The sequence below is a fragment of the Engystomops pustulosus genome, chromosome 5 (assembly GCF_040894005.1).
Source record: "Engystomops pustulosus chromosome 5, aEngPut4.maternal, whole genome shotgun sequence".
NCBI classification, from domain to species: domain Eukaryota; kingdom Metazoa; phylum Chordata; class Amphibia; order Anura; family Leptodactylidae; genus Engystomops; species Engystomops pustulosus.
The window spans coordinates 22,501,467-22,522,805 of NC_092415.1; the positions used below are offsets into that span (position 1 = coordinate 22,501,467).

At 41.8% G+C, this 21,339-nt stretch overlaps 1 protein-coding gene across 2 annotated transcripts in view; it reads right to left on the minus strand.

The window, feature by feature from the left end:
* Nucleotides 1-223: 223 nt before the first annotated feature.
* The window catches only part of LOC140132490 (fibrocystin-L-like), a 90,552-nt gene continuing 69,436 nt past the window's right edge, over nucleotides 224-21,339 (minus strand). For both annotated transcript variants that reach the window (XM_072151318.1, XM_072151317.1), the window contains exons 50-78: nucleotides 20,988-21,179; nucleotides 20,099-20,250; nucleotides 19,624-19,783; nucleotides 18,786-18,945; nucleotides 18,131-18,219; nucleotides 17,214-17,368; nucleotides 16,992-17,121; nucleotides 16,786-16,904; nucleotides 16,430-16,559; nucleotides 16,059-16,232; nucleotides 15,767-15,870; nucleotides 14,929-15,055; nucleotides 14,663-14,784; nucleotides 12,914-13,004; nucleotides 11,563-11,711; nucleotides 11,201-11,323; nucleotides 10,958-11,069; nucleotides 10,347-10,463; nucleotides 10,076-10,241; nucleotides 9,236-9,468; nucleotides 8,800-8,967; nucleotides 8,558-8,715; nucleotides 8,225-8,354; nucleotides 7,355-7,711; nucleotides 6,367-6,518; nucleotides 6,035-6,184; nucleotides 4,840-4,996; nucleotides 4,166-4,421; nucleotides 224-1,211 (exon numbers count right to left, since the gene is read on the minus strand). In XM_072151318.1, coding sequence (XP_072007419.1) covers nucleotides 4,180-4,421; nucleotides 4,840-4,996; nucleotides 6,035-6,184; nucleotides 6,367-6,518; nucleotides 7,355-7,711; nucleotides 8,225-8,354; nucleotides 8,558-8,715; nucleotides 8,800-8,967; nucleotides 9,236-9,468; nucleotides 10,076-10,241; nucleotides 10,347-10,463; nucleotides 10,958-11,069; nucleotides 11,201-11,323; nucleotides 11,563-11,711; nucleotides 12,914-13,004; nucleotides 14,663-14,784; nucleotides 14,929-15,055; nucleotides 15,767-15,870; nucleotides 16,059-16,232; nucleotides 16,430-16,559; nucleotides 16,786-16,904; nucleotides 16,992-17,121; nucleotides 17,214-17,368; nucleotides 18,131-18,219; nucleotides 18,786-18,945; nucleotides 19,624-19,783; nucleotides 20,099-20,250; nucleotides 20,988-21,179 — 4,319 coding nt within the window. In that variant the 3' untranslated portion in view covers nucleotides 224-1,211; nucleotides 4,166-4,179. The remainder of the gene's footprint in view (nucleotides 1,212-4,165; nucleotides 4,422-4,839; nucleotides 4,997-6,034; nucleotides 6,185-6,366; nucleotides 6,519-7,354; nucleotides 7,712-8,224; nucleotides 8,355-8,557; nucleotides 8,716-8,799; nucleotides 8,968-9,235; nucleotides 9,469-10,075; nucleotides 10,242-10,346; nucleotides 10,464-10,957; nucleotides 11,070-11,200; nucleotides 11,324-11,562; nucleotides 11,712-12,913; nucleotides 13,005-14,662; nucleotides 14,785-14,928; nucleotides 15,056-15,766; nucleotides 15,871-16,058; nucleotides 16,233-16,429; nucleotides 16,560-16,785; nucleotides 16,905-16,991; nucleotides 17,122-17,213; nucleotides 17,369-18,130; nucleotides 18,220-18,785; nucleotides 18,946-19,623; nucleotides 19,784-20,098; nucleotides 20,251-20,987; nucleotides 21,180-21,339) is intronic.

Sequence of the window (21,339 nt, forward strand, 5' to 3'; positions counted from 1 at the left end):
CCCCATGGATTCCTTATGTACAGCCTTATGTGGGCCCCCCCCAGCAGCTCTGGGCCCCGGCACTTGCCCAGGTATGCCCAGTGCTTGCCCCAGCCTTGCTATCACATATGGATGACGACTATCAAGGACACACATCCGGTATAAATTTAGCTTCATTTGAAGACAAATTACAGACTCTATCCGGTTATTTTTTTTATAATATGTTTATTAAAATACAGTGCAAATACAGGATTTATTAAAAAAAAAAAATAGCTTCTCTTTAAAAACTGTAAACTTTTCTATTTTTTTCCCACAAACTAGTTCCATAGTTATATCTAAATAGATCCAAATCAGTGATAAGGAAAACAATAACTTGTAGCCATGACAGCGACAGATGGTAATGAATACGGGTCGATCCCATTAATTAGATCATTACAGAGTTTCCTGAGTAGACACATATCGAATATCAACGATAATCCGATAAAGCGGAGACTAGTGGTTGTAGTCCTTTGTTCGGTTGACAGCTATTCCTTCCGCCCATCATACACACTGATGCTTGACTCGGCTGAGCATGCACATGTTTTATCAGAGAGAAGGGAATACTGCCGGAAACTTCTGTGGTCCTCCCTTATATATCTGTTATCAGGGGGATTCAGGACACCAAAATATTCAATAGAGACCACAATATGACCTGTGGAAAACATACTACATGCAATCATACATGTCACACGTGATCCTAGCGTGTCACTATTGTGATATCTTTCTAAAGGGATCAAAACTATATGGAGACACATGTCTGTACATTATAGCCCCCCTAGGTGCCCACCCAGCTGTGTAATGGTTCTAGGGAACCGCACCACTGATCCATATGGGATGCATGATGACTTCTTTGTGCCTATATGACTTCCCATATGTTCCCAAATCTTCCTATGTATGACATAATGTATTACACTTACATGTTCTACTCTACGCCTCCCCATGTAAACCCCTCAGTACTGGACCATTTCTAGAACGATGATACTTAGTGATGCACAGAAATTTATTACTGCAGGTTTTCAGACATTTTACAGAATGTTTCCGAGGTTCAGTCCTATAAATGTTCCTAAGAAGACGATCGCTATCCGATACTTTAGACTTTTAAAGACAGAGACATCGGTGACAGCAAGGACAGGGTTAAAGTGTCCCGTATGCCAACATTGAGCATAAAATCCAGTCTTCAGGAGATCTTTTATCTGTGGAAAGAGAAAGATGTAGATTTGTGATGTAAAGGTCTGAGGTTTAAAGGGAACCTGTCTCCACGTTTTTCCCAAATACAGCTCGTGGCAGGTTCCTATAGAGCCCTAGTAACTGACACCCTGCTTTTAGCTAAAATAATTTCCCTCAGATCCCCATAAAATCAGAGCTATAATCTTGGCTGGTATCTATGCATCTTTGGAGCAAATTGAGGGGTGTGTCCTAATGTCATGTGACCAGGGTGACATCATAAAAGGTCCTTAAGCTACTTAACATTAGTAAACTGCACCCCCATGTACATATCTGACCACATAAAATAATCAAAACAGCCTGCATGGACTTCTACTCCTCTCCATGTAGGCTGCTGTGACTTCATGTGATACAATATGCTATGATTTCATGAGATATATGCTTGGTGTGAGTTTTCTAATGCTAAAAAACTAAAGGACCTGCGATGATGTCACCCTGGTCACATGACATTACAGCTGCATACAGAGATAGGATGGAGAGGAGGTGCTGCCCAAGAAGGTTACGCCCACCACGACTCGCTGTAGCCATGCTTAGATACCAGGTAAAAGTATAAAGTTGAATATATGGAAATCTCAAGGGAACAAATTTTAGCTAAAAGAAAGGTGTCAGTTAGTTACTAGGGCTCTATGGAAACCTATATACACTACCTGTATTTGTGAAAAATGTGGTGACGGGTTCCATTTAAAGACTTACCTTGCCTTTACACAAAGGCAAATAGAAAAAATTATCACAGCGTAATAACAAACGGTTACAAAACAGATCGTTATTTACATAGGATCCAGCGATTAGCCAAAGGTCTATGATAAGATCATATGGAAACCTATTTTGTTGACAGTTGCAGCGTCCACTGGTGTCCGGAGTCGTGCCGAACCGGATCCAATGGAAAATTCAAATATTACCAGAAATATACAGACTTGCTACTTAATGTGATACAAGACATCTTATTACTCAAAAAATTAATTGGAAGGACAACGTGTTTCAGGGGCAATCTCATCAAACTTGTCACCCGAATTACACGTGTAGCCAGGGGGGGTTTCTGTCAGTAGTGATGTTATTCATAAATAGCAGGACATGGCATGTGGTCGGGATGCTGATGAAGGGAGCGGATCACCTCTGAAACGCGTTGTCCTTACAATCAGTTTTTTTGAGAAATCAAATGTCTTGTATCACATTCAGTAGCGCGTCCGTATATTTTCCATTGGATCCGGTTCGGCGCGACTCCGGACACCAGTGGACGTTGCGTCCATATATATTTCTGGTAATTTTTTTCCATTTCAATATATATTGCTAGTTCTGTACTAGAAATAAGAAATTTGATGATATTCTATTAGAGCAGAAGATTCTCTGCCCTTTCACTGTTCTCATCTATGCAGCATTCATGTTTATGGAGAGCGGAGGAGCGGCTACTGGAGGGAGATAAAAGATTTATTTCAATATATACCTGGAATATTGTTTTATCTGTTACAATATCTGGGGAGATGCTGCCTACATCCCTCTCCAGTAGCAGCTCTTCTCCCCCAACTCAATTCTCCATAGACTTAAATGTTGTGCAGATCTTGGGGGACATTAAAGGAAACCTACCACTTGAAGTGGTAGGTGTAAGAAGGAAATACCGAGCACCAGCTCAGGGTGAGCTGGTGCCGGAGCTTATCTTTGTTAGTGTTTTATACCGCTGTATCGCGGTTTAAAACACTTTTTAAACTTTATAGCCGAAGCTGCTTCGACGCACCAAGGGCACGACCGTGCGCGCAGCTACATAGGAAGTGAAGGAGAGCCGCGCGCACGGTCGCGCACATGGTGCGCCGAGCGCGTACCTCCATGCGCCGAAGCAGCTTCGGCTATAAAGTTTAAAAAGTATTTTAAACCGCGATACAGGGGTATAAAAGACTAACAAAAATAAGCTCCGGCACCAGCTCACCCTGAGCTGGTGCTCGGTATTTCCTTCTTATACCTGCCACTTCAAGTGGTAGGTTTCCTTTAATCATAGTGGGGCACATTTACTAGGAACAGTGCAGTGTGTACTATGTGAAATGCCCTATGCAGAGTGCAATGGGCACCAGATTCAGGACTTCTGGCACACGTTCTTCATGAATCTGACGCCCCATGCACTGTTCCGACAGAGTGCACCACTTTTCAGTTGGACTTTGCATGATAAATCTGGTGCACGGTCCGACTGAGCACCTGAACGCCCCCTTCAGTGCAGAAATTTGTTTTGCATGAAGAATAGTGCAGCTGTGCCACAAAAGGGTAATGTGGGACACATTTGTGGTGCGGACACTTCTTAAATTCCGGTACAAGCAGTGTCCACTAGAAAGAACGTGCAACGTCTGACAGAAAACTGCCGCACGGCCCCTAGTAAATGTGCCCCATTGGATATTCCGACGTTTAATTATCACAAATTCTTTCTCCATGATCACTCTAGCAACCAGAACCTGCTTTTACCAGTTTTCGGGCCGTTGCCTGCTGTTCAATAAAGAACTGTAAATTGATTTGCATAACGTTGCCTCCATCTGATCCCTGGATACAGCTGTCACCACCACGGGCTTCCCCATCCATCACCCAGGGACTCCTCCTACAGACACTGAGGGGTTGCCCCAGGGTGAAAACATTGCATCAGCCTCTCCCTCCATATTTCTTGCACACACCACCTGCTGGAGACCTGCCAGGCTGTAGGACAGCCCTCCGATCCCCATACCATGCACCATGACCAGAGCGTGCCCTAGGCCCCAACCACCAGCCACTCCGGTATTCTGGGCCCCAGCTGCATCCAGGCCCAAAGAAAAGGCTAGGCCCCGGTGGGGGATGTTGCATGTGTGAATGGTAAATTATCTTATTTATATTATTAATTACACCACCTGATAATACAGAAGTGATTTGTAGAATTTATAATTCACAAAATCAGAGAATGAAGCCTCCATCTCACCTATGTTTCACTCCTTACAATCCGTCCATCAATAGATTCACAGTAATCAAGGTGATGGCCAAAGTCAGCAATGCCTGGAATGGACCGTATATGGCGAGAGCGGCGTCTCCATCACTATTGGAACCAGAATTTGATGATGAGGTACTGGTGCTGGTACTGGTGCTGGTGCTTGTTGTGGCCGTTACAGTTCTGGCATCAAAAGATCGGGTCTGCACAGAAACCCTATTCAGCACAAATTCCAGCTTGTATCCTTTTCCTGAAATAAAGATTTCCATAAAATTATTTCGCCTTTTTCCTTCAACTATTACCCTCAAAAGTAAAATAGAGGGTACAAGTCACCAACCAAACAAAGCAAAAAGCTTTTAGGCAAATGAGAGAACAAGAATAATCCTGTAGCTAAAGACATGGTGCACAGGGTTTCCCGTCCACTGATTAATGGAATATTGGGAATTTCCTGTACATTATATATAGCAGCACATTCTCATATATAATATATAGCAGCACATTCTCATAGATAATATATAGCAGCACATTCTCATATATAATATATAGCAGCACATTCTCATATATAATATATAGCAGCACATTCTCATATATAATATATAGCAGCACATTCTCATATATAATAAATATCAGCACATTCCATATATAATATATCAGGGTACAGCCTCTACCTGGCAGCTTCAAACCAAGGTCGGTGAAGTTTGCCCAACAGCTGACGAATGCGATGGTCACGTTTCCATCCAGTCCATTGCTGACGATGGTGTCGTTGGGGTATTTCAGGGTGGCCGTCAGTGTCAGAGAACTTGTACTTACAGAGACACAGTTCCCCTAGAAATAAAAGGGACAAAACACATTAAAACTAACATTAAAAAAACACTCAAAATGCAAGTTTATGGCTCTGGCCTGGGGTACTAAAGGAGGCCTCTCAGCTCCCAAATCCATTTTGCCACCGGTAGTACAGACTCGCCAATGGCTGGGAAGTCCATGCTACCTGAAAAATCTATGACTTTGGCTCCTTAAGGGTAATTGATAAGCAGAGCCATGTAGCTCTGCGGGACAGAGGCTGGCGTGTATGATGAAGTCACTATACAGGAGATGCAGCTGCTGGTGGGAGAAGAGGAGGATTCTGTGGTGGAGCACCAGGGTGGAGCCAAAGGTGATTACAAGGTTTTTATTTTCTTGGGGTGTCATGGCTGTATACCTCTGGGGAGGCTGTGTATACTGGAGGCTGAGGCTGTATGTATAACTGGGGGGCTGAGGCTGTGTATACAACTGGGGGGGGCTGAAGCTGTGTACACTTCTGGCGGGCTGAGACTATGCATACTACTGGGGGGCTGAGGCTGTGTATACTACTGGGGGGCTGGGGCTGTGTATACTACTGGGAGGCGGAGGCTGTGTATACTACTGGGGGGCTGAGGCTGTGTATGTGAGGGGCAGGCTAAATTAGGGCCCCTAATAAATTGTGGGCGCTGTATATACTATAATTTATTCAGGTGACTATATAAAGGATGTGTTATGTGGGGTATAGTATGTTCAGTCATGTTGTGAGGATAATATACACTTTGTTACACACTCCATTATACTGTAAGTGACTGTGGTATTTTTAGGGGCGCAGTGTGGAGTTGTGCTGCATAGAGCTGAAGACATTTGACTGTGAATTCAGCAGAGCAAAGCCATGGCCGGGAGAAATAGTAAAGAAGTCCAGATGCTTCCAGATGGAGCATATCAACACCTGTAAAGTACTAGCTGTCACTAATGTCTGTGTCTCTGACTGACTACTAGTGTGTTAAGTAGAATCATCGGGCGTTCGGGGGTTTCGCCTCAGGCAGCAGAAAGGCTAGAATCGGCCCAGCCCACGGCACTTACGTTGGAGTCTTGAGCCATCACACATGGCTGCTGGTAAAGTCTTTCTCCAGGAAGTCCGGCCACGGGTTCTTGGATGACTTTGAGAGTAGATACTGTGGCCAGATAGCTGCCAGTAGAGGACGAGGTCTTGTTCTCAGATGCGGCTGCCACCTGGAAGACATCACATCACCAATGTCAAAAACTTTTAGTATTTTGGTATTGACGCTTATTTCTGCAGAAAACAAACCTATTACCCCTTTGTATAAGTCTGAGAGGACCACTGTTGACCTGCTGGTCATGGGCATTGTATATGACATAGGCACCAGAATCTACCAGAATAATTATCTTGTTACCTGACTCCAGGCAGGATCACTCGGAGGTGGAACTGGGTCAGAAATGGACAATGATGACACGGTGACGTTCAGCTGAGAGCTGAGACTTCCATCAATGGCAGCAGATGCCAGGTTCTTACTCATAGTCTGGAAATCTGAGAACGACAGTCCACCTAAAAAGTAGAGAGTTATCACTGACAAACTGTAAGATACTGAGAAGACCTCTAGAACACGAAAGAAGTAAATTTAGGGAATGCATTGTTCTGGTATTATCTCCTAATAAAAATACAATGGGGCAGATTTATCAAGCTGTCTGAAAGTCAGAATATTTCTAGTTGCTCATGGCAACCAATCCCAGCTCAGCTTTCATTTCACCAGTGCTCATGAATATTTTAAACGGGAGCTGTGATTGGTTGCCATGGGCAACTAGAAATATTCTGACTTTCAGACAGCTTGATAAATCTGCCCCAATATGAACAAATTTCATTTTCTCCACCCCTAACCTCATAAACCGTAGCGCTACCCAACTGTCTTTAATAAAAAATTAAGAATGCTAAAACACGCCCCTTTACTAAGCCCCACCCTTCTTCATCCAAGATTGGATAGTTTGGAATGTGACATATGATGTTGGATAACTTTCTGAGAATACCCCTTTCATTTCTAGATTTTAACTATAGGAGGTCTACGCACATATTTTCCAAAAAAAGAATGAATTATCTATCTAAAAGATACGGAAAGGTGTTTTAATGCTAAGTAGGTCCAAGGTTGAGTCGATAACCAAATGAGGTTTACTGCCCCCTAATGGAATGGAACAAAGATAGCGAAAAGAGCGCCAGTTCTCATAGGGCTCTCATACGTGCTATTAGTGGGGATTCCATGGCTGGAACCCCCAAACAACCACACAATTATTATCTATGCTGTAGACATATAGTAAATTGATATCGTAGAAGACTTGTATAGAGTTTCCAGTAGCCTGATCTCATCTCCAGTGGTAACATTTCTTACTTACCGTTGGAGTTACTACTAGCCGTAGAGTTTATTTGTTGGGCCGGTGGATCGGCAATTTCCACGACTACGCTGAGTCCTCCTGCCGCTCTCTTTCTACGACTGGAACCCTCCTGAATGATCTTTGTAATGCGGATTTTACTCGCTGGGATCTTCAAGAAAAGTGCAAGGTTCCTGACAAGATTGTCCCCATAAAACTGATCCACGGTCATGGCCGGAAGGTTGAATGAAACAACAATCAGAGGAGACGTACGAATTTCTATCGGAGTGGATCCTCTGACCAGGACATACAACATGTTATAGTCCTTATCAAAGTAGTTTTCTCCCACAACAGTAGAGTTGAGCTGAGGCAGGTATTGTCCTGTCAGAAGAAGAAGAGACAACACATACATCACCAACCAATCAATGTACTAAAGACAAAGCAGGGTTAATAGAAGGGGCAAGGAATAATAAGTCATGTATTTGATGGTCTATAGATTATTGCTGTGAGGAGAGGCCATGACTTGTCACTTGGATAAGATATTGGGTCACCATCTTTACCAAAACCTGGTGTCCAAAGCTTCACAAGATGAGCATCTTCTCTTCCAGACTGAGCTCAGATGATTATGTATATGGTGTAAGTATACACCATGCCTTGCAAAAGGCAATAATAAGAAGCCAAACATCTCTAGCAGCAACTTATTATGTCTGGGAACAAACAATCGGACCTGTTGAAACTCAACATGATCATTCCTTCTTACCTTCTGCATTTAGGTATGTCTGGTGCCCCCAGTGTCAAATGTCAAATGTGAACCATCTGAAATCTTGTCCCTGTGACATACATTTTACAGACATATTAACTGTAGACGTGGTGATGGCTCATGCTTTAACTTACCCTGATAAGTAGGTGCACTCAGTGTATAGTCAGATCCCCTCCATTGTATATTTGTTGGGTTTATATACACATTATTAACATAGACGTCCAATCGTTGAGAATTTGAGTAGTAGATCCCTGCACGGACAGACTACGATGGAAGAATGTAATGCAGTCAGCGGTGGATACAATAGAATAAGCCTAACATGTCACAGCAATGAATACTACCATCATATACCTGTATCTAAAGGTCTAATGGATACAACTCAATGATAGAACCTATATTTACTATTTTTAATTCAGAAAATGTGATAAATTCACCCAAGTGACCATCTTGTTGCCTCGGTGTCTTACCTTGGTGTCCCCGGTGTTGAGTAGTTTCAATCGGAGATTCTGGGGGCTCGTGCTGGTAAAATAAACATCCACTGATTTATTGGTAGCCACTATAGCGTGAAATAAGGAGACTCTCTTCTGGCAGGTGTATCCAGAACACCAGCCATGGTCTTGAGGCCCTAAAATGATAACAGAAAACATTATGGAGGACCCAACAGCAAAGATACATGCAGGAGATCTTTGAAATTTTAAGGCACACAAACCATTGATGAGATCCAAATATCCTTCCTCCAGGACTGCTACCGGGGACAGGCGTCTCGTTTCGGTATCGGCATCCAAACTCTCAATGACAAGCATCTCATAGTTCAGGCCGAAGCATTTGTAGCTCTCCCAGGATGACACGTACACACATGTGTTATCCCTGATGATACCTGATAGAAGGAAACACAGACTGCTAAAGAAAACTACAGAACTATGGAGGCAAATATAGAGACAGCATAGTTGTATGAATTATGTAAATGTTCTCCTCTAAGGTCTGCTCTTAGGACCAATGCTTGCCCCATGCTGTGATGGAAGCCATGATGGCAGTAATAAAGAATGTGACTGCTTTGTCCACTGATACTACTTTAAGACCTGGCCCGATACTATTACTTGAAGAATGTAGTCGCTTATCGATGTTTCTAGTCTTAGGGTACTTACCTTTGTTTGGTGCCACCTGTGACACAGGGATTCGACTTCCATTCAAGTAAGTCAGCATAACTTTTGGAATCCTGTAGTCTCCAAGACCGTAACTTGCAACTCCATTCCACTGGTATTCCGATTGTGGAACTACAGCCCCAACATTCCCCAGGAAAGAGCCATCGAGATCTTTCAGCAATGCCTTCCTCTTAGCATCGCAGGTCATGTCCACACAGTCAGAGGGGTTGGCTTTTCTGTGGGGACAAAACAATAATTGTTGTTCTCTGGTGGGTAAGCTTCACCTTCCTCACTGCTTCTACATCCTGGAACCGCCTATTGTCCACTTGAGTTCTGATCTGAGTGACCACCGTTCGGTGTACAATGGAGAACCTTGGAATGAGGGGTTCAAGTTTGTTTAGTTCTTCTTTTTTTTGTTCCTGGGTAGGGATAGGGCTTGCTGGACTTCCTTCTACATACAAACTTCATTGTACAAAGTAGGAGAACATGCCAAGTGGGGGAGAAGCAGAAATAACCACCAGATTCATAGTAGTAAAACCTAAAATGGGAGATCATTTTTCTTTCCCCTTGGCAAAGAGGAAAGAAAAGTCTTCTATTCCACCATTGACCACTCTGCCAACTTCTCTTTCATGAGAAGATTTTGAGTATGTTAGATTTTAACATGCCCAATCCTTCTCTCCTCTAACCATTAGATGATCTGTTGGTTATTCAGATGTTGGTGGCTTCACCCATGATTCCTGTTCTGTGTATGGGCCTCTTTATGTTATCAGTGGGACAAAATCGGAGACAAGATAATCGATATTTGGGTAAAATTCTGTAGTTATTTGTAGTAGAGCTACTTACCCTACATCAGGTCGATGGATGAAGACTTTCTGATCCTCCGCACTGTCTGATATTGTTATCCTGGAGACTTCCACCGGGTGCTGCAAATCTTCATTTTCTGGGTTGGTCATGAACATGACGTTGGATTGTCCAGAACACACGGATTTGTATCTCACAAATGTTGTATCTTACAATGAAATCAGAATAAACAACATCAATTTACCACAATATAAAGACAAAAAACAATTTTTTACAAGATGGTGATTGATGATTATAAAGTAAATAGAGTTACCTGTAACTGTCATGAGGCCACTGATGGCGTTATAGCTCATTAATCCTGCCATTGGGTGCCCAGGTGCCGCGTTATGGCCTGAGCTAAAGTAGGGCCAACAAATTCCACTTCTGCCACCTGGATACAAATGGGTGGAGGAAAAAGCACAGCAAAATCATGACCATCGGTTATAGCTCTATATGAAAATTGCATTCCTGGATGTAACCTATAACAGGGTAGGTGGCACCTAGAGACACAATCCTTGTGTAATATTGAAGTGGAAACTCTCCTCTTCAAAATAACACCAGAACTGTGTTTCTACAGTTCAGAAGATATCCCTTGGTAACTAGGACTTACACCAGTATAATAAAAGGCACTTCATGCTTAGGGGTCCTTCTACACATCTATCTTAATTAAATCAATAACAAAAACAAAAGTTCATAATTATTTCTGAAACTCTATTAAAGGGGGCATTGTGGTTTTTTTGTGCAGGGTGTTTTTTCATCTTAACAATGGCTTCTTTTATGTACTTTTTAATCCTTTTATTCCATGTCTGTGTATGACTTATAAGGCTATTTTACATTGGTGTATTACACCCATTTCCTTCCTATTAAAGGAAAGTGAGCACTTACCACCTGGAGGTCTGGCACTGCGATGCTGATCTGAGAGCTTGACATTGGCATCAGTATCTGTCAGGACATCGCTGCAGTCATAGTCTGGACTGCTTCCCACCAACAAGGATTTCTGAAAAGAAGAAACAAGAGAATAGAGAGTTTAGGGTTCACATTCTTTATGATGGACATAGAGTAACACATTCCATGTAAAATCCAGGATCCTGATGGGTGACACTGTACTCTTATCTGTTGTATACTTACCGATATCTGGACAGTTTTGTTTGATATCTCGTGAGAGACGGCTCCTGGTGTGTATATTATAGTAAGTATCCCCAATCCATTATCTGCCAGGAAGACATCAGAGATCTGCACTGCGGAGACGATCTATAAAGACGAATACAGGAGAGGTCAGGATCGGTAGCAGGGCGTTAGAACAAGGAGAGGTCAGGATCGGTAGAAAGGCGTTAGAACGGGAAATAGACCAGAAAAGTGTGAAGTTATATGTCACATCAAATCTAGAGCTGAAGGAGCAGTGAAGAACCTTGTACAACCATTGATGGCACCTTCTAACTTCTACATGAGATGCCATCATGGGTGACACCTAGGCCCTCCAGTCTTATTACCTGGGCATAGATACCATAATCCCAGCATTTCCACAATTTAAATCCTCTTATCAGTGAACAATCGGGAAGTCCGTCTTGATTCATATAGATTCCATATAACCCTCCATAGGCTTCATTGTTAGACCACTGCTGACTGGGATCAACGACATCTGTAGGACAATAGTATTGTATATTATCACAGGATGTTTTCATGTTTTAAACATCGATACAAATGGATAAATGAGTTGCCATAAGATACTCGTGACAAATAAAAAAAGAAGAGTTTTTTTTTCTCATGCAAAAGTCAATTTCAAATACGCTAGTATGAATAGTGTGTGTGAATATGGTCCTCATACATCAGAGAGCGGCTACAAAGAGTATGTCCATCTCTGTAGGACCTAGTTTCTCTACATGTAACACAAACAACCAATTGCTTTCCATGGACACAATGGCGCACATTTACTTACCCGGTCCAGTCGCGATCCTGCGGTGTGTTGTCCGACGTGGATTCAGGTCTGCCAGGATTCACTAAGATCGTCACCCGATATCCAGCAGGTGTCACTGCTGCGCCGAGGTCCGCCGGAGTTCACCTTCTTCTTCCTGGTGCATGTAAGTGCTGATCTTGCGACAGAAATCGTTTTTTAAATTCTGCGGCTTTTCCGAATCAGTCGAGTTGTCCGATGGCCACGCCCCCCCCCCCCCCATTTCTGTCGCGTGAAAGCCGACGCCGATGCGCCACAATCCAGTCGCTTGCACCAAAATCCTGGGGCAATTCGGCGCAAAACAGAAATATTCGGGAAACCCAACGAAAGTGGTCCGTTCAGGCCCTTAGTAAATGAGCCCCAATGTAATGCTAAGTGTTGCCCTGTGGTGGTGCTGTAGGGACCTTTGACACTTCCTGTTGGTTTCCTCTGCAGATTGCTCAGGGTGCATGTTAAAGTCCATGGCACATTTACTAAGAACAGTGCAGTGTGGACTATGTGCAGTGTGCAGGGGCCGACAGATACAGGATTTCTACGCTACCTGCAATACCCTAGAAGAGTGTAACAACTTTAACATAGAGCGTGCAACAAACTTCTGTTGGACTTTGCTTGATAAATCTGGCGCACGGACCGACTGAGCACCGGAACCTCCCCTAGTTTGTGTCGCGTGAAGACTTGTGCAGCTGCGACACAAAATGTTGCACGGACACTTATTAAAAACCTGCGCATTCAGTTTGCACAAAAAAGAACGTGCAAAGTCCGACAGAAAGAGCCTTAGTAAATGTACCCCATTATTCCTAAAATTGAGACAAATCGAGACACCTTTGTTCTTGGCATTGCTAAGGCCAGTTGTTCAGATCTCCACTAATAGTATTTCATATTTTACTCACTTTGACAAGACTCTCCATCAATACGATACGCGGCTCTCTCAAAGCCAGAAACCACGTTATCCTGCAGTAAAATGTCTGCGCCTTCACTGATCTGGGAATAAAGCAGCACAAATTTCAGTTCTCAATGTTATTTTATTGTTTACCTCTGTCTTCTATTCACACTACTGCTGTATGCTTTTGTACTATCGGCTGATATTTGGTTAAATCCTGTAATAGAGGCCTATATGGGTTTTTGTGCAATGCTCTAATATTGCTCTAATATTGCGAAAAGGTACTGTTTGTCCCTTGACTTAATATGTATTTCTATATAATTTCTATGAATTCTAATTAAATTTAGATTTTACCATTCGAATTTGTGTATTTTAACTTACTAGAAGTAAGGGTGGTCTTGTTGTTAACAGATAAATATGGTTTGTGTATATCGCGCTCCTCCAATATGAAAAAGTGGATTTTTTTTACCTTTTGTTGCGATGCTCGGGTGGAGGGTAAGGGATAGGTGCACTTTTTTCTTCTTCTGCCACGGATCCGGAGCAGCCCCGGCCGGTGACCGCGTTCGGATGTGCGTGGACGATGTTCGGAGTTCCCCGGTGTCTGCTTCGGTGACGTCACCAGTGGATCTACGGAAACAAAGGAGGAACAAATTTCCTACGCGTTTCGGAGACAAGGACGGTCTCCTTCGTCGGCGTAGGAAATTTGTTCCTCCTTTGTTTCCGTAGCTCCAGTGGTGACGTCACCGAAGCAGACACCGGAGAACTCCGAACAGCGTCCACGCACATCCGAACGCGGTCACCGGATCTCCGGATCTTTATAACTACTTGTTGTTAACAGAGGTCATGTAGATCATTTGTTGGAATTGCAGCTCATTCTTTGCTGGTCCAATTTTTTGCTAGATAATGTTCTGCTTTGCTAATTCTGTATTTGATTATTGGCTTTGCTAAGTGACTATTCTTCTGTATTTGTGATTCTGTTCCTTATATGCATTCTCTGTTGTGACCTGGACTGTTTACTACCACATGACTGTCAGTCCCTGCTTCTACCACCTGAGGCAGAGTTCCGCTTCTTTATAAATGTCCTTCATGAATATCATTCCTTGCCCGTCAAATTATTTTTCTCATTCTTATCTCATTTTCTGATTTGCTGTAGTTTGCTAGATCTGCACTCTTGGTATTTGATTCTTAGCTGTGTTTATTGAGTATTCTTCTGTATTTGTGATTATGTTCCTTGTGTGCACTCTCTGTTCTGACCCATACTGTTCTTGCTTTAGTTTTTTGTCTTGTTAAGTGTCTTCACAGTAAATTAGGGAAAGTAAGTTTGTCTCTGTGCTTGTCAAGTATCATTAGGATACTCAGAGGCAAGCAGGCAGGGTTGTTGGGGAGCTGAAGCATAGGGCTCACTGTCCTGTATGTTGTCCCTGATCACAGTGTCCCTGTTACATTAACAATGGTATTTTATTGTAAAGATTGTATATAATGTTGGGGTTTATCATCCTCATTTTCCCCTATAGGAAAAATGCTGTGTGACAATCACAAAAAAAAATCCAAAAACATAATTGGAATTTTTGTACTCAGCAGACTTTGCAGATTCCTACTTGATACATTAAATTCCATAATATGTTATACAATAAGTTTTGCACTCCCACTAGTAGTAACTGCAAGGAATCAAAGATTTTTAATCTATATCTTCAGGGGTTCTGCGGCTCTGAATAAGAAAAAGTGAAGTTACACAGGCTTAAAGCCTAAAGCAGCTGACCTCTATTCCAGCGTGCCATAGGATGTTGTTGACTTCCTCACGTTCTTGGTATGTACCAGGCCAAATGGAAAGAGCAACAAGGTTTCCCCTTACATTCACACGTTCTCCCCATACTCTGATTCCTAGAAAATAAGACACATGAAATATCACATGCATATTCAGAAGTGTTATAAATGTGGATGGGAAGGCCTAATCTGAGTTGCATTATCCAGCATCTCTCCATACCGATCCCAGCTATGGAGTTCCTTTACACTCATTTGACTTACCTTCTCCGACAGTGAAGTGAATGACGTTGTCGTCAACATCGAGTCCATTTGAGTAAAACACACCAATAGCCGGAGAAAATCCATTGTGGAAGGCGCAGCCCTTCACGTAGGATTCATTTGATAACACCTATAAAGGAAAGAGCAGATATTTGTAAAAAGTCAATGTTTGGACTGAGGTATATTTTTGATCCATTTAGATGTTCTAAAAAAATGTACTGTATTGTCTGTTTGCTATGGCTGATTTGGATCCATTTAGCAGCCATTTATACTCGGTCGGTTCATTTTTTACGAACCAGTTCCATCCACCTGGAAACTGTTTATTTAACGTTCCTCAAAAAAACAGGTAATTTTTGCAGTAACTTTATAACTCTTAAGAGTATATCCCAGCTGTGACGAAACATGATGTTTTCGGACCCCTGAGGGGTAAGTAAGGTCAATTAATTATACTTTTGTAGATACTCCCAGAACACACGTATTCTGGGTGGGTGCCGGAAGCGAGTTAGAGTTGTCCTCACAACCTCCGGATATGGCACAACAATAAATCACAACTCTGAATGGCTAAAAGACCCCTTTCACTAGTCTCAGTAAAACAGAACCTTATCAGCCCAATAGACTGCCACCAGCTCTCATTTAATATAAGCCCGTTCTGTAATGAGATTATATAGGGTGAAGAACCAACCCTGTAGCATATATTTAACCGAGACACGGACTAGATTTTTAAACGTTCTAATCAGGCAGATAATTCTATTGACTACCTTGCATTGTTGATACCTTGTTCCCGCAAATGAATCTAAGAATTCTGCTTATTTTTCCAAACAAAAAATTCAGGGATACATACCTCTCCAAGATTGAGGAAAGCCAATGAGTAGCGTGGATCTGTAGGATCTCTATAACCTTCCTGCCCACTGTGGTAGAACTCCACATTTTCAATCCTTGCATTACCTTGAAAAACAGAGTTGTACTATGATTAGTAATGGTTCCGTCATATATACAAAAACAAAATTGAGGCATGAAATTGTTAACATAATGGATCCCATAGTTTCCTATGGTCAGTATTGTCTCTCGTGAAAGTCTCTCTGTACCAAGCTGAAAAAACTGCAATAAAATTAAAAATTAAAAGTCTACAATACCTCGATATTCCATGCCGTTGGCAGAAAATGTGCTGACGAGAACTCGGGCTCCAAAGGATTCACTGTACCAACCAGGGTAGTCCTCACCGATGATCTTAATGTTTCTACTGAGTAACGCAACGTCAGCAGCCAGAGTGTAATTCAGGGTCGTGTTCGGTACCAGATAAGTGTTAGCTGAAAAAAGATACATCATGAGGCCTGAGTTGAAGAACCACAAGCAATTATCAAAAGACTGAGTGTCCATTTATTTTAGTTATAGGTGAACTGGATGTTATAAACTTGCACATTGTCCCTACTGTAGACACTCCACTCAGTAAAGGATCCATAAACTTTAAAGGAGTGGTCCAAGCCAGTGAATATACATAACTTACCAGTGTGGTTAAAGCTGAGGGACACATTTAAGGTGAGGGTCCTGCGGTCAGATGAAACTGCGAAGATACTCCTTGTTTCTGTCTGCCAGGCGTTATAACTGGTGGTCGTGATCAGAATGTCTTCTCCCACCTTGTAAAGGAAAATGTGGTGAACATTAAGCTATTTTACCACTTAAGATGCTCCTAAAACATGGAGATCATCCCTTCAATGGAACAAGGGGAAGTCTAATTGAAAAAGTTCCTCTCTATCGGTAGTGTAAGATATACAGCCTCAACAGTGATGTTGAAATCTTAAGTAAAATGTAATATTCTCCCGCTTTTGCTCCTAAGGGTGAAAGAGACCTGATAAAACTCACCTGCCAATCTACAGGATCTCTGACGGTGATGGTTTGGGATCCCGCTGATGCTGTGTTTGCCAGCTTTGTCCTATACACAGAGCGCGGAAGTCCATGTAGGTCCAACTGCCCAAACACTCCTACCCAGAGAAGATGAGGGAATAGGTGTTTAGTTTGTATGATATCTACATTGTCTTGTGTTCATTATGTTATTTATTTGTAGTTACCTAAAACCTTTGACCCTTGGTTGGGTCCATCTGGCAACGGTAACTCTGGGGTTAAATGATTTCCTCTTAGTACAATATGCAATTCTCCTTGAAATGGGTCGTCCTCTGTTCCTCCTATCAATCTTCCACCCTACCCATAACATATAAAGAGGGGATGATTAAGGTCAATGTTTATTTCCCCAAAAAACTTTTACTTGAATAAGGTTGTATTGGGTTCCTCACCTGAATAGAAATGTACGTAGCATTGAGTACAGTTGTTCTGAAGGTGGCTGCAGCCCGTGCTGTTGAGTTGTCCGTGAGGTTCCTCAGCTCCAAGACACCATAAATGATAAGTTTATTAAATGATGGGAGGTCTATGTCAGCTACAACCCACTTGCCTGGAATGAAACAACAGGAAGATTCAACAAATGTTTCTTACCAGTGATCCACATGACCGTAGAAACATCTACAAATACATTCATGACTATATCCACAAACACAAAATTACAAAGAGCTCTAGAACTCAATAATCTCTTTTACTATTCCAAAATCTGAGTTCATTGAAAACTAGTCAAGGGTTCTCCAAAACAGAACAATTCCTTTTATGGAAAGGATGGACTAATTTTATCAAGGTTGAAAAATCAGCCGGGTCTGGGACCCTTTGTGAACACCAAACTGAGGGTCAGAAAAGGAGTACTGGTACTGTATGTATGCAGAATCTTTGCTCTACTTCTGTGGTGATCACTTTCAGTCCCAGAAGTCAAACTACCAGTGGATAGGGACTGAGTGCCTTTAGTGGAAAATCCCCTTTACCATTTTATTAATGAACGAGTAAGAGACTAGCAAAAAAAGATTTGAGGATCACCAAATACACCAAATGAATTGTATCTCATTGTGGAGACCCCCAGTTTGCTTTGACAGTTTTACATGTCACTGTCATGCAATAAAGGAAAAATAGCAGGATCCTATTTAAGTAATCAATAGGGGGCTCCAGACAGGGTTCCCCACCAATTCCATTCTTGGAGATAAGTTACAAATTGTGGGACTCAAGGGCAATGCTACAGTGACGTGGGTTAAAAGGTTGTGTAGCAAAAGCTCAATTCAACTATTCAGAATCAGGATATTCTGAATACAAATCATGTGAGAAAGGTCATCGTTACCTGCTGGGATGACAACATTGGATCCTTCTTTCGGGACAGTGTGATTGTTTTCTGCTGATAACACCCAGAAGGTACTATTGGACCATAAACTGGAAAGACAAGAAGAATATTTTAGATAAGGGCACTCATTATTTACATTAAAGATCTATTGTTGTTCCTTAACATGACTACTGAATATGGGCATTGTGGAGCCTCAACGTCATCTTGAGGTCTTTAGGCTTTTCCTAATGTTGAGGTCTCTACAAAGAAGATTGGTTAACATGATTTGGGTCCACTTCAACCATGGTAGTCTCCATGTCTGTGATATTTACACCCATACTACATAATGTATGTTTTTCTAAATCTAAAACCTTGACTAATTGCTTGGATGGACCTTCTTGTTGTAATGGGTGGCAGTCTGACCCAGGGTTCCTCACCAATCCTAAGAGTTACAGTGCAAGCCTTACCATTCTCTTCTTTTATGCACAACCCCATAGGTCTGATGATCCATAGGTCCCATAGGTCAGATGATCCATAGGTTCCATTGGTCAGATGATCTTAAGAATGAAGGGGCTATGGTGCTAATTTCATTTGTAAGGAACCCAAATGCAGATACTGTATTCAGATAATTTGCAGGTACTCTCTGATACAATGGAAAAATTCCCATAATACTTACTCATGGACTGCAGGGTTAAGTGTTGCTTGTGTCGGTGGAGGAGGTGGAATACAGTTCTTAAAGTAGCACTGGTAGACCACCAGGTTCACATTGGTGTTTGACATGGTTGAGTCCAGGGCACCGGCCACAGCTCGTCTCCGAAGTTTGCGTTTCCCAGACACTGGGACAAAAAATTAGTTGTTAATAAAAATATTTTAGTTCTAAAAATACATGCAGATATAGGAAGGGTGTCACTAAGAAATCAAAATAATGTTGACTATTGTTGCTGGTTTCTACCACTACCATATCGCCACTTCCATTGAGATGTTGTATGATCTGTGTATCCTGGCCATCCAACCTATCTCATCCATCGTAGTCAAAAGTAGCTTCATTCTTTGGGCAGTCATTTCCTCATGGATACTAACTTTGGTTTTCATCATCAATTAGGAATGATGAAGAAGACAACCTAGTCTACTGTTTCTGACATGTAAGAAGTTACATAGCCTTCGAGTATAAAAGTTGATTTTACTGGAGCCCTTTATTCTTAGTCAGTGGTATATGGTTACGTTAGAAGGACTCAGTTAGAAGGACCTGGTATATGGTTACGTTAGAAGGCCTCAGTTAGAAGGACCTGTCCTCTCTGTGAATGTACAGACAGTCCACTGATCTGCATGCTTAATATCGACTGTGGTGAACATATAGGAAAATTGAGCATAGTTGTCATGTTCATTCACAAGAGGGACGAGGAAGTTAAAATTTTGGTGGAATCTTTGAGTCCTGGTTTGATCTTTCAACACATGTACAACAAAAATGTTACATCCCCACAATCCTTATAATAATATCACACAAATATACTCACCTAGATATGTTAATGTAGTGGTGTTGTCATTAAAGTACCAGTCTCCATTGATATTGGTGTCCCAGCTCAATGGCTGTGCAGATCCATCGCGAATGTCAACTATCTTGAACATGTCAGGCGCCTGAGTGAAGTTGTGGGATATCAGAACATAGTCCGTGCTCTAGATATAAAACAATCACAAGGCAAAATTATTAAAAATGGCAGATACAAAAGTTAGATATTCTATACGGTTGAAAAAAAGACATATGTCCATAAAGTTCAACCAAGGAAGGGAAAGGAAGATCTAAGGGAAACAATTCTATATAACATGTTATTTAGATGTAAAAAGGCATCTAGACCCTTCTTGAAGCTCTCTGCTGTCCCTGCTGTGACCAGCACCTGAGGAAGGCTAGTCTATAGATTTACAGTTTTCCAGCAAACACCATATATTGGCTGTTTGGGATATGTATTGATTGATTAGGGAATGTATTGTTACCTTGAATCCATAGAAGCTCGATGAATAGGTGATGTTTGTGATGAAGTCAACATCGTTGAAATACCAGTTGAAGGATCCTGCATTAGGTAGTAAGGCCATCCATCCTTTCGGGTGTGTCAAGCGTTTTGCCAAGAAAGGTATATGACTGGAGCCTAAAAATAAAAGTTAGGATAAAAGTCTATTTTTTCCATCTGAGTTTATGGTGGAGCTATAGAGGATGCAGAAGAGGACACCACCTTATAATGGACAAGGTTTCGTGCTCTGTTACTAAATTTTGTATTGGGATCCAATAGTTAGGCCAGGATTTCATGAGGTTATCTAAAACTTAGTGAAAAACGCCCCAGGAAGTACCTCTACTTTGAGATTATGGTAATGGTCTAAGATTCTGGTCATGGACACTTTTTCATCTTCCTGTAAGGGATTGCCTGGATTAAACCAAAATCTATTTCATACATAACGAACTGAGGGACTACTATTGGGAAATCTCCCTAATATCACCCCCTTATTAGTCCTATGTTATTGGGGGAAGAAATTAGGTAAATATTTTACCAGAACATAATATTATCCTAAATATCCCATAGTGGTTTGTGGGATGTCCCTTAACATCAATTTATCCAGACGTACTGACGTGCTCGCTCTCCTTTTAACTTACACAGTGTTTTGCTTACACAGAAGCAAACAAAAGTTTTGGACAATTCTCAAGATAAGGACCCCAGTGGTGGTGGAGCCAATGTGGATATGTGTTATTGTAGTAGAACAACTTTAACTCTAGAAGATCTAAAAATCAAAAACTGAGGTTATCAGAATGTTGGACATGTTTCGAAACACTTTAAATTCTTCAAGGATGGGTGATCACTTTTAGTGTTAAGAACAGAAACCATAAACATACCGAAGGAATTTGTAATAATGGCATCCTTTCCGAGGAGAGAAGATGGAGATGGATTATTAAAGGCCAATCTGTGGAAGCTGACGGAGGCATTACAGACAAATCCTGGGAAGCCAGCGCTCCAATCACTGCTTTGACTGCACTGGGACGGGTCAAGGAGTCCACTACCCGGTACCACCTTTGCTCCGCTTGCTCCTATATCAAAACCAAGATATATTTGTGAGACACTTAGTAATACCAAGTTCAAATAAATCCAATTAATAAGTTAATAAAAAGGGTTTGTTGAATTATTCATCAGAAATTGGATCTCAGTAATCATCCCTATGGAGATCCTGCATGGGGCATTATATATCTA